The sequence below is a fragment of the Vipera berus genome (genome assembly GCF_964194415.1).
Source record: "Vipera berus genome assembly, chromosome: 1".
In the NCBI taxonomy this organism is placed as follows: domain Eukaryota; kingdom Metazoa; phylum Chordata; class Lepidosauria; order Squamata; family Viperidae; genus Vipera; species Vipera berus.
This window is the reverse complement of record NC_138202.1, coordinates 35022192-35034312: the sequence shown is the minus strand read 5'-3', so window position 1 is coordinate 35034312 and position 12121 is coordinate 35022192. Positions and strand designations below refer to the sequence as shown.

At 35.1% G+C, this 12121-nt stretch overlaps 1 protein-coding gene across 3 annotated transcripts in view; it reads right to left on the bottom strand.

The window, feature by feature from the left end:
• CDC42BPB (CDC42 binding protein kinase beta) overlaps positions 1–12121 on the bottom strand; it is a 101968-nt gene that overhangs the window by 48283 nt on the left and 41564 nt on the right. For all 3 annotated transcript variants that reach the window (XM_081343473.1, XM_081343471.1, XM_081343472.1), the window contains exons 6-12: positions 10933–11026; positions 10286–10486; positions 8101–8349; positions 5882–5961; positions 4238–4404; positions 4027–4146; positions 1392–1525 (exon numbers count right to left, since the gene is read on the bottom strand). In XM_081343473.1, the coding sequence (XP_081199599.1) occupies positions 1392–1525; positions 4027–4146; positions 4238–4404; positions 5882–5961; positions 8101–8349; positions 10286–10486; positions 10933–11026 (1045 nt within the window). The remainder of the gene's footprint in view (positions 1–1391; positions 1526–4026; positions 4147–4237; positions 4405–5881; positions 5962–8100; positions 8350–10285; positions 10487–10932; positions 11027–12121) is intronic.

The window sequence follows — 12121 nt, the reverse complement described above, 5'->3', positions numbered from 1 at the left end:
TAAGAACATTTCAATAGAAAGCTAATATTGGTTTTTATTACATCACCAGCTTGATATGCCCAATACATTATATATATTTAAATTTCTCTCTTTTTCCTCTTCTTTACACTTTTTAAATCTATTTCTCTTTCTTTTCCTATCTTTTACTCATCCCATTTATACACTGTAGCTAACTAGCATCAGCTGATTCTTTCTCTTTTCCTTATCTTTCCTCCATTCTCACATCTGTTCTACTTCCTTCTCTCTTTTTTTCTCCTCCATCTTCAAAGGAAAAAAAATAAAGATTTTTTTTATTCTTCTGTGGTTGCTGCTTTTACTTTCCACTTGCATTCTGCAGATCCTTTCCTTCCCAGAAGCAGAAAAGGAATATAAATTGCAAGGTTTTGCTGCAATTCCTGGCAAAAGGAGCCATGGGATAAGAAATAAGTAAAATCTTTACTCTTGGTGATTGTATATTCTTTAGAGATTACACAGGAATAGTAGCTTCCCCTTTCTCACTCGGATTAAAGACAGGGAATACCTTAAGGTAGTTATGTACATGGGTTTTTAGTTAAGACTCCGGGCCTTCCTCTGAGGATAGGCAACCTTTTGTAACTCTGAACAACAAATGTGACTCCATGATTGCATCTGTACAGGATTTTTAGCTTGGTTAAGGAAGTGATTTGCCAACTTCCTCCATCTAGGATGTTTTTTTGACTTCCATGTCCACCTTATAGCCCTGGAATTCCCAAATGGTATCCCACCCAAACACTACAATTAGTGGTGTGCCAAATATTTTGAGCTCCAAACATCCCATTCTGAAACCCATATATCCCATTCCAAAGTTGAAACAGGCTGTTTTGCCTTATGAAAAGCATTTAGACACCGTTCTGGTATTAGCAGAAATGTTCTGAGCTTGAAGTGACAGAGTTATGATTCAAAACATTTTGTACACCACTATGTTAATTATGTAGTATAGGTTTTCCTTATGCAAAAATATATACAGGATATAATTCAGTTTAATCCACAATTGAAATGTTACTCTAAATTGCCTTTGATGTGTGGAGGAAAGCAATAGAAGAAGTAAAACTTAATGAAATGTGGCATCTGTTGTTCATGGGTAAGAAACTAGATTTATGGCTAGATCCTGATTATTGTCTACTCAGCCATGAAGACTGCTGACTTATGTAAACCTAAAAATACTGGCATGTCTATATTATATAATTCCTATTATAATGAAATATATTATTCCCATGCTCTGGAGAAAAAGTACATGATATAAATATGATAAGCAACATATTTTAGTAATAACCATTCTTAAATTATGTTGCTGGGCTGGCCAAACCAGCTGTTTCATACCTCTATTTCCTAGGCAACATATACTTCAATGAAGCATTTTCAACAATCAATACCTTATGAAGATCTTCCTTCTCCTGCCTGAGTATCCTGCATTGCTTTTCAAGGCCTTTTAACTTGTGGGTGGAATCTTCATGTTCCTGTCGCAATGTCACTGCATCTTCAAGCTGCCGTTCTAACCTATTTGAATCTATGAACAAGGAAGTTTCTTTTCACAGATGATAGAGAAACAATTCTACATTTCTCTCTGTTAAGATGAACAATTTAAATTGGATCACAATTCTTCCCTGTTACAGTATACGTTGGCAAAATCGCATTTTATTTACTCTTTGAATTCTCATTGAACCTTATGGAATATTTTCCACAAGGAAAAGGAAGGAAATAATCACAGGCCAATGCGTGATACAGACATTGCAGGAAGAAACAAGAAATTAAATTAAGCAATGAAGGCCCCACACATCAGTCATCTCTAGCTTAAATTAATCTTCTTGCCATTAGAGATTTAATCAAAAGTTTCTTTATATTCAAGCTTTTAAGTTAAAAAGAACTGGAAACCTTTAAAGATAAAAATAAGAAAGAAGGGGAGGAAAATAAGACATAAAATCGTCCCTTTGGCTTTCTGTCATAATTCCACCATGGAAAATGGAGGGGGGTGGGGATCTTTCTGAACAACTAATACTTTAGGAATTACATAGCCAGTTACAAAGCATGAATTCATCAAAATGCTGCCTGGCATCCCTTCTATCTTATCATTTTAAACAATTCTTCTTATTGCTATTCTCACATTTCTTCTTTCCTGAGCAAATGAATATACCGGTACTTTCTAATGAATTACTGGGCTGCAAGTTATGTCATTTTTGTTTTAATGGTTATATTTAATCTGCAGTAGCAAAGGAAGCTAATACTTAAGGTTGGCACTACATTTGCAGCATTCCAGCTTTTTTTTCTTTTAAACTGGAAAAAAAATCAGGCAGGCCAAGGAATCTGGCAGGGAAAACTGAGAAGCTTTGTAGATGAACTGGTATCCCCAGATGCCATATTATACTCCTCAGGTTTATAATATGGTAAATAGCTTGAATATAAAGAAAAAAATATAAAGAAAAAATCCACACACAAATACAAACGCACACAAGAGTCTATATGTTATGCAAGTTATAGAATTGTTCTTTATTTTTTTTTTAAAAAAAAATCTCTAGATGTTCTAGAATATAAACTAAAAGGGAATTAATTGTTGTTGTTATCCCACTTGCTTTTATATACAGTACTACGGTCAACTCAAGGCAACAAATATACCTAATATTTCTACTTTCTCCTTTCCCCACAACCTTTTGAGGTATTGGGCTGAAAGAGAGTGATTGGCCCAAAATCACTAGCTGGGTTTCACGCTCAAGGGAGGTCTAGAAGTCACATTCTCTGGGTGTCTAGACCAACCCTTTAACCACTACATCAAACTGGCTCTCCTTAGGAAACATTTGAAAAAGTTGACATTTATGCTGCATCTGCAAATAACTACGTTGGGGGGAAAATGGATTATGACCTTACATTCTAAACTCTGGAGGAGGATTAACAGTTGGATTTTAATCAAAACTCACAATTGTGACTTTTTCAACATAAGTGATGCACATTTTTAAAAAAGCATTTTACAAACTGAAAAAAATAATTAAAATAAATATTCTTATATAACAAAAGCCACATGATTCTGATTCAAATATTCTTCCAATGGTTTAAGGCAGGCATGTCCAACCTTTTGGCTTGCCTAGCCACATTAAACAGGAATTGTCCTGGGCTGCATACTAAATATATATAATATAGTAAAAGGTATATAAATTACAAAGTTCCTTTATTTTAGAGGGCCTTATGGGGCCATATTACTAGTTGTCCAGGGCTGCATGTGGCCCCTAGGCCATGGGTTGGACACACCTTGTTTAAAGACTGATTACTCTAAACTGCTTCACCTACAACCCATCTATAATCTCAAAACAATCACAGACTCTGCCTAAATATGCCATATATTAAGATTACATAACATTTATGGTTTTAATATATGATATGGACTTCTATGGAGATTCTCAGTCATCCAGGTCATAGTTGTCCCAAAGGTGTTTTTTTCAAAAAGCAACTGGATTTCCTTTGCTTTTGCTTGAAGACGTTTCACTTCTCATCCAAGAAGCTGCTTCAAAACTGAAGAAAAGCAAAACGTCTTCAAGCAAAAAAGCACCTTTGGGATATGATATGGGCCTTGTTCATTTTCCTCCTTGACTAAGTTGCATAAGAGACAAGCTCTAGTTTTACAAAAAATAAAAATTCACAAACAAATAACTAGGAGGTGTCTGGTAGTAGACTTATTAATACATTGTATTAAAAGCCATAGGTTCTTCTCCTTCTTATGTAGCTCATATAAGGAAATGTAGACAAATAATACAAATACGTAATTGACACTGCTGTAAAAAGCAGCAATAAATGCGAAGATGGGAGTTTATTTAAATAATCTGAGCTAAGATTGACAGTTCTCAGCACCATTAAATGTAAGCAAGCCAGGTTTTAATGAAAGTTTTTACAAATTCACAATATCAACCAACTGGATAGCCATATGAAAGAGCCCCCAGAAAAATGACTGAAGCACACCTTTTAAAGTGCACAGCACAAATTACGGCTGTATTACTGGATTTAGTAATATATTCCAAAACTTACCTGCTATTTTATTTTTCAAGCGTTCAATTTCTTCATTTAGCTTTTTTATTTCTTTATCCCGATTTGTGTTCACTGTTAAGCGAGTAGAACCATGAAGGGACTGAAGAGCCTGGGTAGACTCTTAAATTGAATGAAAAACATAACAGTTAGAAATGATAACATTATATTATTCCACCACATGGAATATAAGAAAGCCAACGAGAAAGTATACCTTGCAGCTTCCTACTCAGTTCCAGCTTTTCCTGTTCCAGTCTTCGTATTCTCCTCTCATATGCCTCTATTTGCAAGCTATTCTCCAGGTCACGTTGGACATCCTCATCTTTGGTTATGCTACTAGACTGCATTACACTTCTAAGTGAACCTCGATCAGAAAAACAGCTAAGACACAAAATAATCAGTGGACACATTAATTAACAAGTTTAATCAACCTTAAACAGCAACTTCCTTTTGAAAATTCAATAGAATCAGAGGAGTTAATAAAATCTTACCTTATATAAGTTATATAAATATTTACCTACTGAGTGAGCTGGCAAGTAAACAGCAATCTGTTTTTGCTCACTCCAACCCCATAAAGGAAAGCTTACTTGCAAGGAAGTAGCAATAATAACTTTTACACCAATGTGATTTAAAGCAGAAGATTGATCCCATTGCTCCTACGTGCTCTTTTCTGTTTCACTTTTTAAGACAGGCAAATGAAGTACAGGAGAAGTTTGCCTTTCCAAGGGAGGGTACATTACTTTTTTCCCCATAATAATCTCAGGTTTAACACTCAGGAAAACCTGGAGCATCTTTGAAAGATGGAACACAAACCTCTGGATTAAGTCAGCCCAGCGAGCTGGTTCAAGTTCAGTTTGCTAACATTATATTCATTTATGACAAGAGCTTGAAAATGATTTTCACTAGATCATATTTCTTTTTGCCTGCCAGAGAGCAAGTTTTTCCTTTAATCAAGACTAACATAAGCTTTAAAAAAATCTATAAGTAACTAAGCTCATGGATAGCTAATCTATCATCCTTCCTGTAGGATACCTGTCTATGACGCTCATTGAGTAGTTTTACAATAATCATTAGTCCTTAACTGTTTGAGGACAACATTTAATGTGGACACACTAGGTACACTACCCTAGCTGCACAAAGTACAAAGAAAAGATAACAACTTATCATGTATAAAAATAATAAAGAACCAATAACAAAGAATATTAGCATAACTCAGAAATCTAGATAATAGAAATAATAGTAGTTGTATTATTTACTATGCACGTAATACATACACTATGCTGTCAGGCTGAAGCTTACAGAAAATTGATTCTTTTTGTAGTTAGGATTGTAGTTGGAACCATGAATGGATCACTTTGGAATAAGTACCTGATATGAACCATCAAACATTTATATCTGAGTTGCTTTATAGCAAGAGGGGCACAATATAAATTTAATAAATAGATAAAATAAATCAAAACCTATTACTTAGCTTTTTTGTCCCATCAACACAGAGAGCTATTATATATAAATAATTAGCATAAGCAGCAGTAGAACTGATGTGGGCAAAACAGAAAAGAGGGAGGTCGGTCCCCTCCCTTCTTTTTCTTCTATAACCTTAGAAATCAGCTGATGTACTATACAGGCTTGGATCCAATGAATTCCAAGCTTCAATAATACATATGTATTATTATATACGCTACTTCACATTTGCTCTGTAACACTGCCATTATAGAAAAATACCTTTTTTTTCTTTCCCTTATCATTCTGTAAAGCATTTGTACCTGATAGTGTTATACAAATTAATCATAAAAAATTAAAGACTACCCTAGAGTTAGAGCCTTCTGTGTGAGTTCTTTTTTTTTTTTACTGAACCTACCTTTCTGTTGTGTAGGTAAAGCCAACAAAAGGTAAATGTAACCCAGAAAAGCCAGTATGAGAACCGGGTGGTATCATTTCCTGCACAAAACAAAAAGATTACGAATGTTAAATCAAAACATGATGAGTCTATTCAAAATTGAAAGTATAACATAATATAAACAGAAAAAGCATGTATTTAAAAGAATTTTTAAAAGCCTTCCAACCTGCCTTTTAAGGTGCACTATCCTCACAAAAGCAGCTTGGGGTAATCCTAAACTTAAATCATGCTTCCCACAAATACTTCATTTATTTGCAATTCTGTACAACATTTTCATTTGTTAATAGAGCGTTATTTAAATTGTTCTTATAACCAGATCTGGTATATCTTTATTGCATGGTATGTATTTGCATATTTTTTTCAAATGTAGAAAGAACATTGTACTGGTGTTCTTAACATTTGTCCACATGCTTGTGAAGTCCACTTCTTTTTGCACTGTGCTTACTTACTTCTAAAGCTATCAGAGCATGATGGCAACTAGGGCTTTTTGTTTATTAGCTGGCTTGTCACAAGTCCTGATGCTGATGTGTTCCAAGAAAATGACTGGCCCAAAGTCATCCAGAGCTCTTCCTTGATTAAGAAGTCCAGCATCTCAGCCATTATACCATGCTGGTTTTCTCTCTTCATAGAAATAAGTTATATAATATCCCTATAAAGGGTCTTTCTACATACCAAGTTATTTTATTTTCACTTTTCTCTCTTCATTCTTTAAAATTTACTCTGACTTAACCCAGTCCCACTCTGAAGCAAAGAATGAAATGTTCATGCTAGATGTGAAATGAATGAATAAAATGTAAAGTGAAAATGAAATGTAGTTTGACCATGAATGTATCTGAGAAACTAAGATATTGGAATTTCATTTAGAAAGAAAATCCTTTATATCAATATTTTTCCTAAATATGATTTAATTTAAACATTAACTCAATGATTATTTTTCCCCAAAGTTTAATATTGTACAATACGTATATCCCTCCTCACCATAGGCAGATACCTCTATTAGTTTACTGGAGGAAATACACAGATATATAGAATTGTGTAAAATAATTGGTATCTGTTCATACTACATGGAAAAACCATCTAAGACCATTTCCATTTCTGGTCTCTTAAAGAAAAGACAAAAGTTAGAATCTTAGAATGGCCTAAAGTCTCATGTTTAACTGATTATTTTGAATGAATTCATCATTGCTAAAATGTTCTATATTGGGTTTTGGCAAAATACTATGTTCCAGATCCTTGAGAAATGCACTGAATCTTTCAAGGTCCAATCAAAAGAGAGAAACAAGATAAAGAACAAGTAAAAACAGGATGGTGAAACAAGCCAAAGACACAGAAAACACATCATAAGTAGCTCTAGCCATTTTAGCCCAGGGCCTAGGAGATCATCTGCAGATGGTCTTGTGGCCCATCCTTATGAACCAATTCCTATTTCAAAAAGTATATTTCCTGACAATGACTAGGGCTTCCAGGGGGGGGGGGAATGGAAAGTTCTCTGCCCAGAACATGTTTTAAATATCCCTGGTTATATGTAAATTTATGAATTGGTACTATTTGGACTCTGAGGTCTGGTTATCAATATAGCACATGATTTTTAAAAAAAATTTAATAGTTTCATACATGCTGCTTTTAGAACATTGATATTGTACAAAGCAGATGACCTAAGTAAGATTTAATATTAATTTATATAGCAAATCAAGGAAAATTTGAACTCTTGTTTCCAAATTGTTATTGGAGAGCACTCTTGATTTAGTATACAATTCAGGGTAAAAGATAATTAACTTTGTGTCATGATGTCAGGTCATAAATGATATAATTTACACAAATCAACATATTGAACAGACTTTTATTGTTTTGGGGGGACGTCCAAAGAAAAATTTCCTCTCATAGCTGAAGTCTGGTAAATCAACTTTACTCTAACAAATTTAATCAGACAAGCCATTTTTTTCACACGGTCTACATATAGAAAAAAAGTGTAGGCAAAAGCAGAATAGAAGTAAAAGCATTAAACATATTCCCAGGTCTGTCCAGTTCATATCAAAACAGTTAGAAACAGAGATTTTAAGCAATAAAACTCCTTCCAGAATGCCCTCCTGCAAACAAAGATGTCATGATTCAGCTCAGAAGCAAGAAAATCAGTGATAATGAAAGCAAACAACAAAAAGGAAAATACAGTAATTACTCACAGGATTTCTCAATATATCATCGTCTACATCAAAATTTGATGTATCTGAAGGACTGCTAACTTCTGGAATGTAGGGTGCTTCTAAATTTCGGATATTGTCCCAATTGAGTCCTTCAAAAAATGCATGTGATTTGAAATCTTCTATTCCATTCTGCCCCAGACGACGTTCCCTGCTGCAGATAAGTCGTTGGATTAAGTCTTTTGCTTCTTCAGATACGTCAGTAACATGAGATGGAAACTGGAACCTCTCCTGAAGAACAGGAAGGGAAATCTGAATTGAAAATATTCTTTTCTATGACAAAATATTTTTAATGTGCAATAATAATAATAATAAGTTGGAAGGGACCTTGGAGGTCATCTAGTCCAACCCCCTGCTAAGGCAGGAAACCCTATACCATTTCAGACAAACGGCTGGCCAGTCTCTTCTTAAAAACTTCCAGTGTTGGAGCATTCACCACTTCTGGAGGCAGGTTGTTCCACTGGTTAGTTGTTCTAACTGTCAGGAAGTTTCTCCTTAGTTCTAGGTTGCTTCTCTCCTTGACTAGTTTCCATCCGTTGCTTCTTGTCCTGCTTTCAGGTGCTTTGGAGAATAGCTTGACTCCCTCTTCTTTGTGGCAGCCCCTGAGATATTGGAACACTGCTATCATGTCACCCCTCACCCTTCTCTTCATTAAACTAAAAAAAGGTAAAGGTAAAGGTTCCCCCGCACATGCGTGCTAGTCGTTTCCGACTCTAGGGGCCGGTGCTCATCTCCGTTTCATAGCCGAAGAGCCAGCGCTTGTCCGAGGACGTCTCCGTGGTCATGTGGCCGGCATGACTAGACGCCAAAGGCGCACGGAACGCTGTTACCTTCCCACCGGAGTGGTCCCTATTTTTCTACTTGCATTTTTACGTGCTTTCGAACTGCTAGGTGGGCAGAAGCTGGGACGAGTAACAGGCGCTCATTCTGCTACGCGGCACTTGGGATTCGACCCGCCAAACTGCCGACCTTCCGATCGACAAGTTCAGCGTCCTAACCCACTGAGCCACCGCGTCCCTTCATTAAACTACACATACCCAATTCCAGCAACCGTTCCCTATATGTTTTAGCCTCCAATCCCCCAATCATCTTTGTTGCTCTTCTCTGTACTCTTTCTAGAGTCTCGACATCTTTTTTACATCGTGGTGACCAAAACTGGATGCAGTATTCCAGGTGTGGCCTTACCAAGGCATTGTAAAGTGGTATTAGTACTTCACGTGATTTCATTTCATTTCATTTATTAAATTTATATACCGCCCTTCTCCCGAAGGACTCAGGGCGGTGATCTTGATTCTATCCCTCTGTTAATGCAGCCTAGCACTATGTTGGCTTTTTTGGCAGCTGCAGCACACTGCTGGCTCATATTTAAGTGATTGTCCACTAGGACTCTGAGATCTCTCTCACAGTTACTACTATCGAGCAAGGTACCACCTATACTATACCTGTGCATTTGATTTTTCCTGCCTAAATGTAGAACCTTATTTTTTTCACAATTGAATTTCATTTTGTTAGATAGTGCCCAGTGTTCGAGTCTGTTCAGATCCTCCTGTATCTTAAGCTTATCTTCTGGAGTATTGGCTATTCCTGCCAGGTTGGTGTCATCTGCAAATTTGATGAGTTCCCCATCTATCCCCTCATCCAAATCGTTGATGAAGATGTTGAAGAGCACTGGGCCCAGAACAGAGCCCTGGGGCACCCCACTACACACTTCCTTCCATGTAGGTGTATATTCATACCATTTTTAAAATAACTACAGAAGGCTTCCTGAGCTTCAAAATTTGTTAAGTGTTCTTGTTTTTAGACTTCCTGTTTTTTAATGTTAGTCATGTATCTTTGGAGTTGCTTGTCTGAAGAAACATCCTTAAATATATATTTATTGCAATATGTTGTACTTGTATTTTTTTGCTGCATGTACTCATTTTAAGTCCGCTTTGCCACAAAATGTATAGTGAAAAGGTTTTCAGAAATAATTGAATGATATATTCCAAGTATACAATTACAAAGCTCTGAGAAATACCTGTTCTGAACATTAGTCACAGAAGATTTTTCTTAGAAGATACATTGAGCAATGCAGTTACTCAACACACAAACACAAAGATCTTGGATCTATGTTACATATTTCTGTGAAAATTACAGTTAAGAAGAGCAAACATTTCATAGCACTTACTTCATGATTCATAATCTTCCCATAGGTTTCCACCAGTGACTCTGCATAAAAAGGTGTTTCTCCATATAACATTTCATACATGCAGACACCTAAGGACCACCAATCACATTCAGGTCCATATTTTCCCATGCCATCCTCCATGGCTTGCAGTATTTCAGGGGAAATATAATCAGGGGTGCCGACTGCAACTGAAGATTGTACCTTGAATAGAAACAAATACTAAGGCTTACTGTAAAATAGTATATAAGGAGAAATTAATTTAATTGTATGCATGTGTAAGTCTACAGATCAACAAGCATTACTGAGATACAAAATGAAAAGTTTATGCTTTCTTGTATTATGAAGTATAAATGACAATAATCATATGACCATTTTCTTGTGTGCAAAATAATTGGCCATGAAACAGCATAAGAAGAGGAAACACAAGTGAATATTACAGGATACTCCATTCATAAAGAATACATAGCAGTTCCAGATTAAACATATTGCAGAAGAATGATTCAATATAAAATGTTGCTATATTTATCTTTACATGTATCTTTATGTAGTATTTTGTAACATATCTTCCAAATATAACCACCAAACAAGTTCAAACACACTGCAGTTTAAGTAGTCTATTAAAAAAACTATACTTTTTTGATACATACAGTGCCATCCTCGCTCATTTTTAAACAGGATCCAAAATCTGCCAGACGTATGTGGCCGTTCGCATCCAATAAAACATTGTCAGGTTTTATATCTCTGATTTTTCAAAAAAGAAAAAGATATTATTTTAAATGAGGCACATAGTTGGAACATTACCTTCAACCACATGCTCTAAATGAGCATTAAAATCAAGTCAGTTGTTATAAAAATGGGATGCTGACAATTTTATAATAACATTTATATTTAAAAGCTGATTTTTATAACAGCAAAAGATCAAATAATCTATGCCAGAAAAATAAATCCTTATATCACTATAAAGAATACTATAAAGAATCACTATGATTACATAAGCCTATCAAATTAAATTCACACACTGAATAGGATGTGCACACTTTGTAAATAATTTGAAAGAATAATTTGGAGTTTCTAATTCGGTTCATTTATTTAGCTATTGTACATTATTTTTCAAGTTTGTACAAAAGTCTGAAACAAAACACGGGTCTTCAAACATCAGTCTGGATGCACTGCATTTGAACAAATTGTGAAAAATTTCTTCCAAATCACTTTTGAACTGTGCTGCTTTGTCAAAGAATTTCCTGACTTTCTATTTCCTTCAAAGTACATATTTTAATACATTTATATAGTTTTCACAAAAAATAGCTCCACAAACAACAATGAAAGATATCTTTATACATGCAAACATTCATAATTGCTTTGGTTTTGTTGCTAAATTGAACATTTAATTTGAATCGTAATGATGTGTGAATTTGCTAAGCTTGTTCTGGATGTTTATTAGGCAAAAAAAAAATAAATGCACAGACCTAGCAAAAATAAAACCCAAGTATATATCTGCCATACTTCGTGACAACGTATTTATGAAATTATTCTGAAGGAAAAGTTCCAAGCATAAATTAAAGAAAACTCATTTTCTACACTGAAAAAATAGCACAATCAATGTGTGAAGAAAAACTATTGCTACGAACTAGATCTTACACTCGATCAATATGCACATATACTGCAGGTTTTATCACGTGTTTCTCATCTGTTTACCGAAGATTCTTTTGGAACACGTATTCCTAAGAACAACTTAACAATAAAAATGCACAACACGTACTTTGTCTCCCATTTCCTCTCACAGTATAAGAGGAAGGAAGGTGATTAACTACTGAAGAGCTTTAAAACTGTGGTATT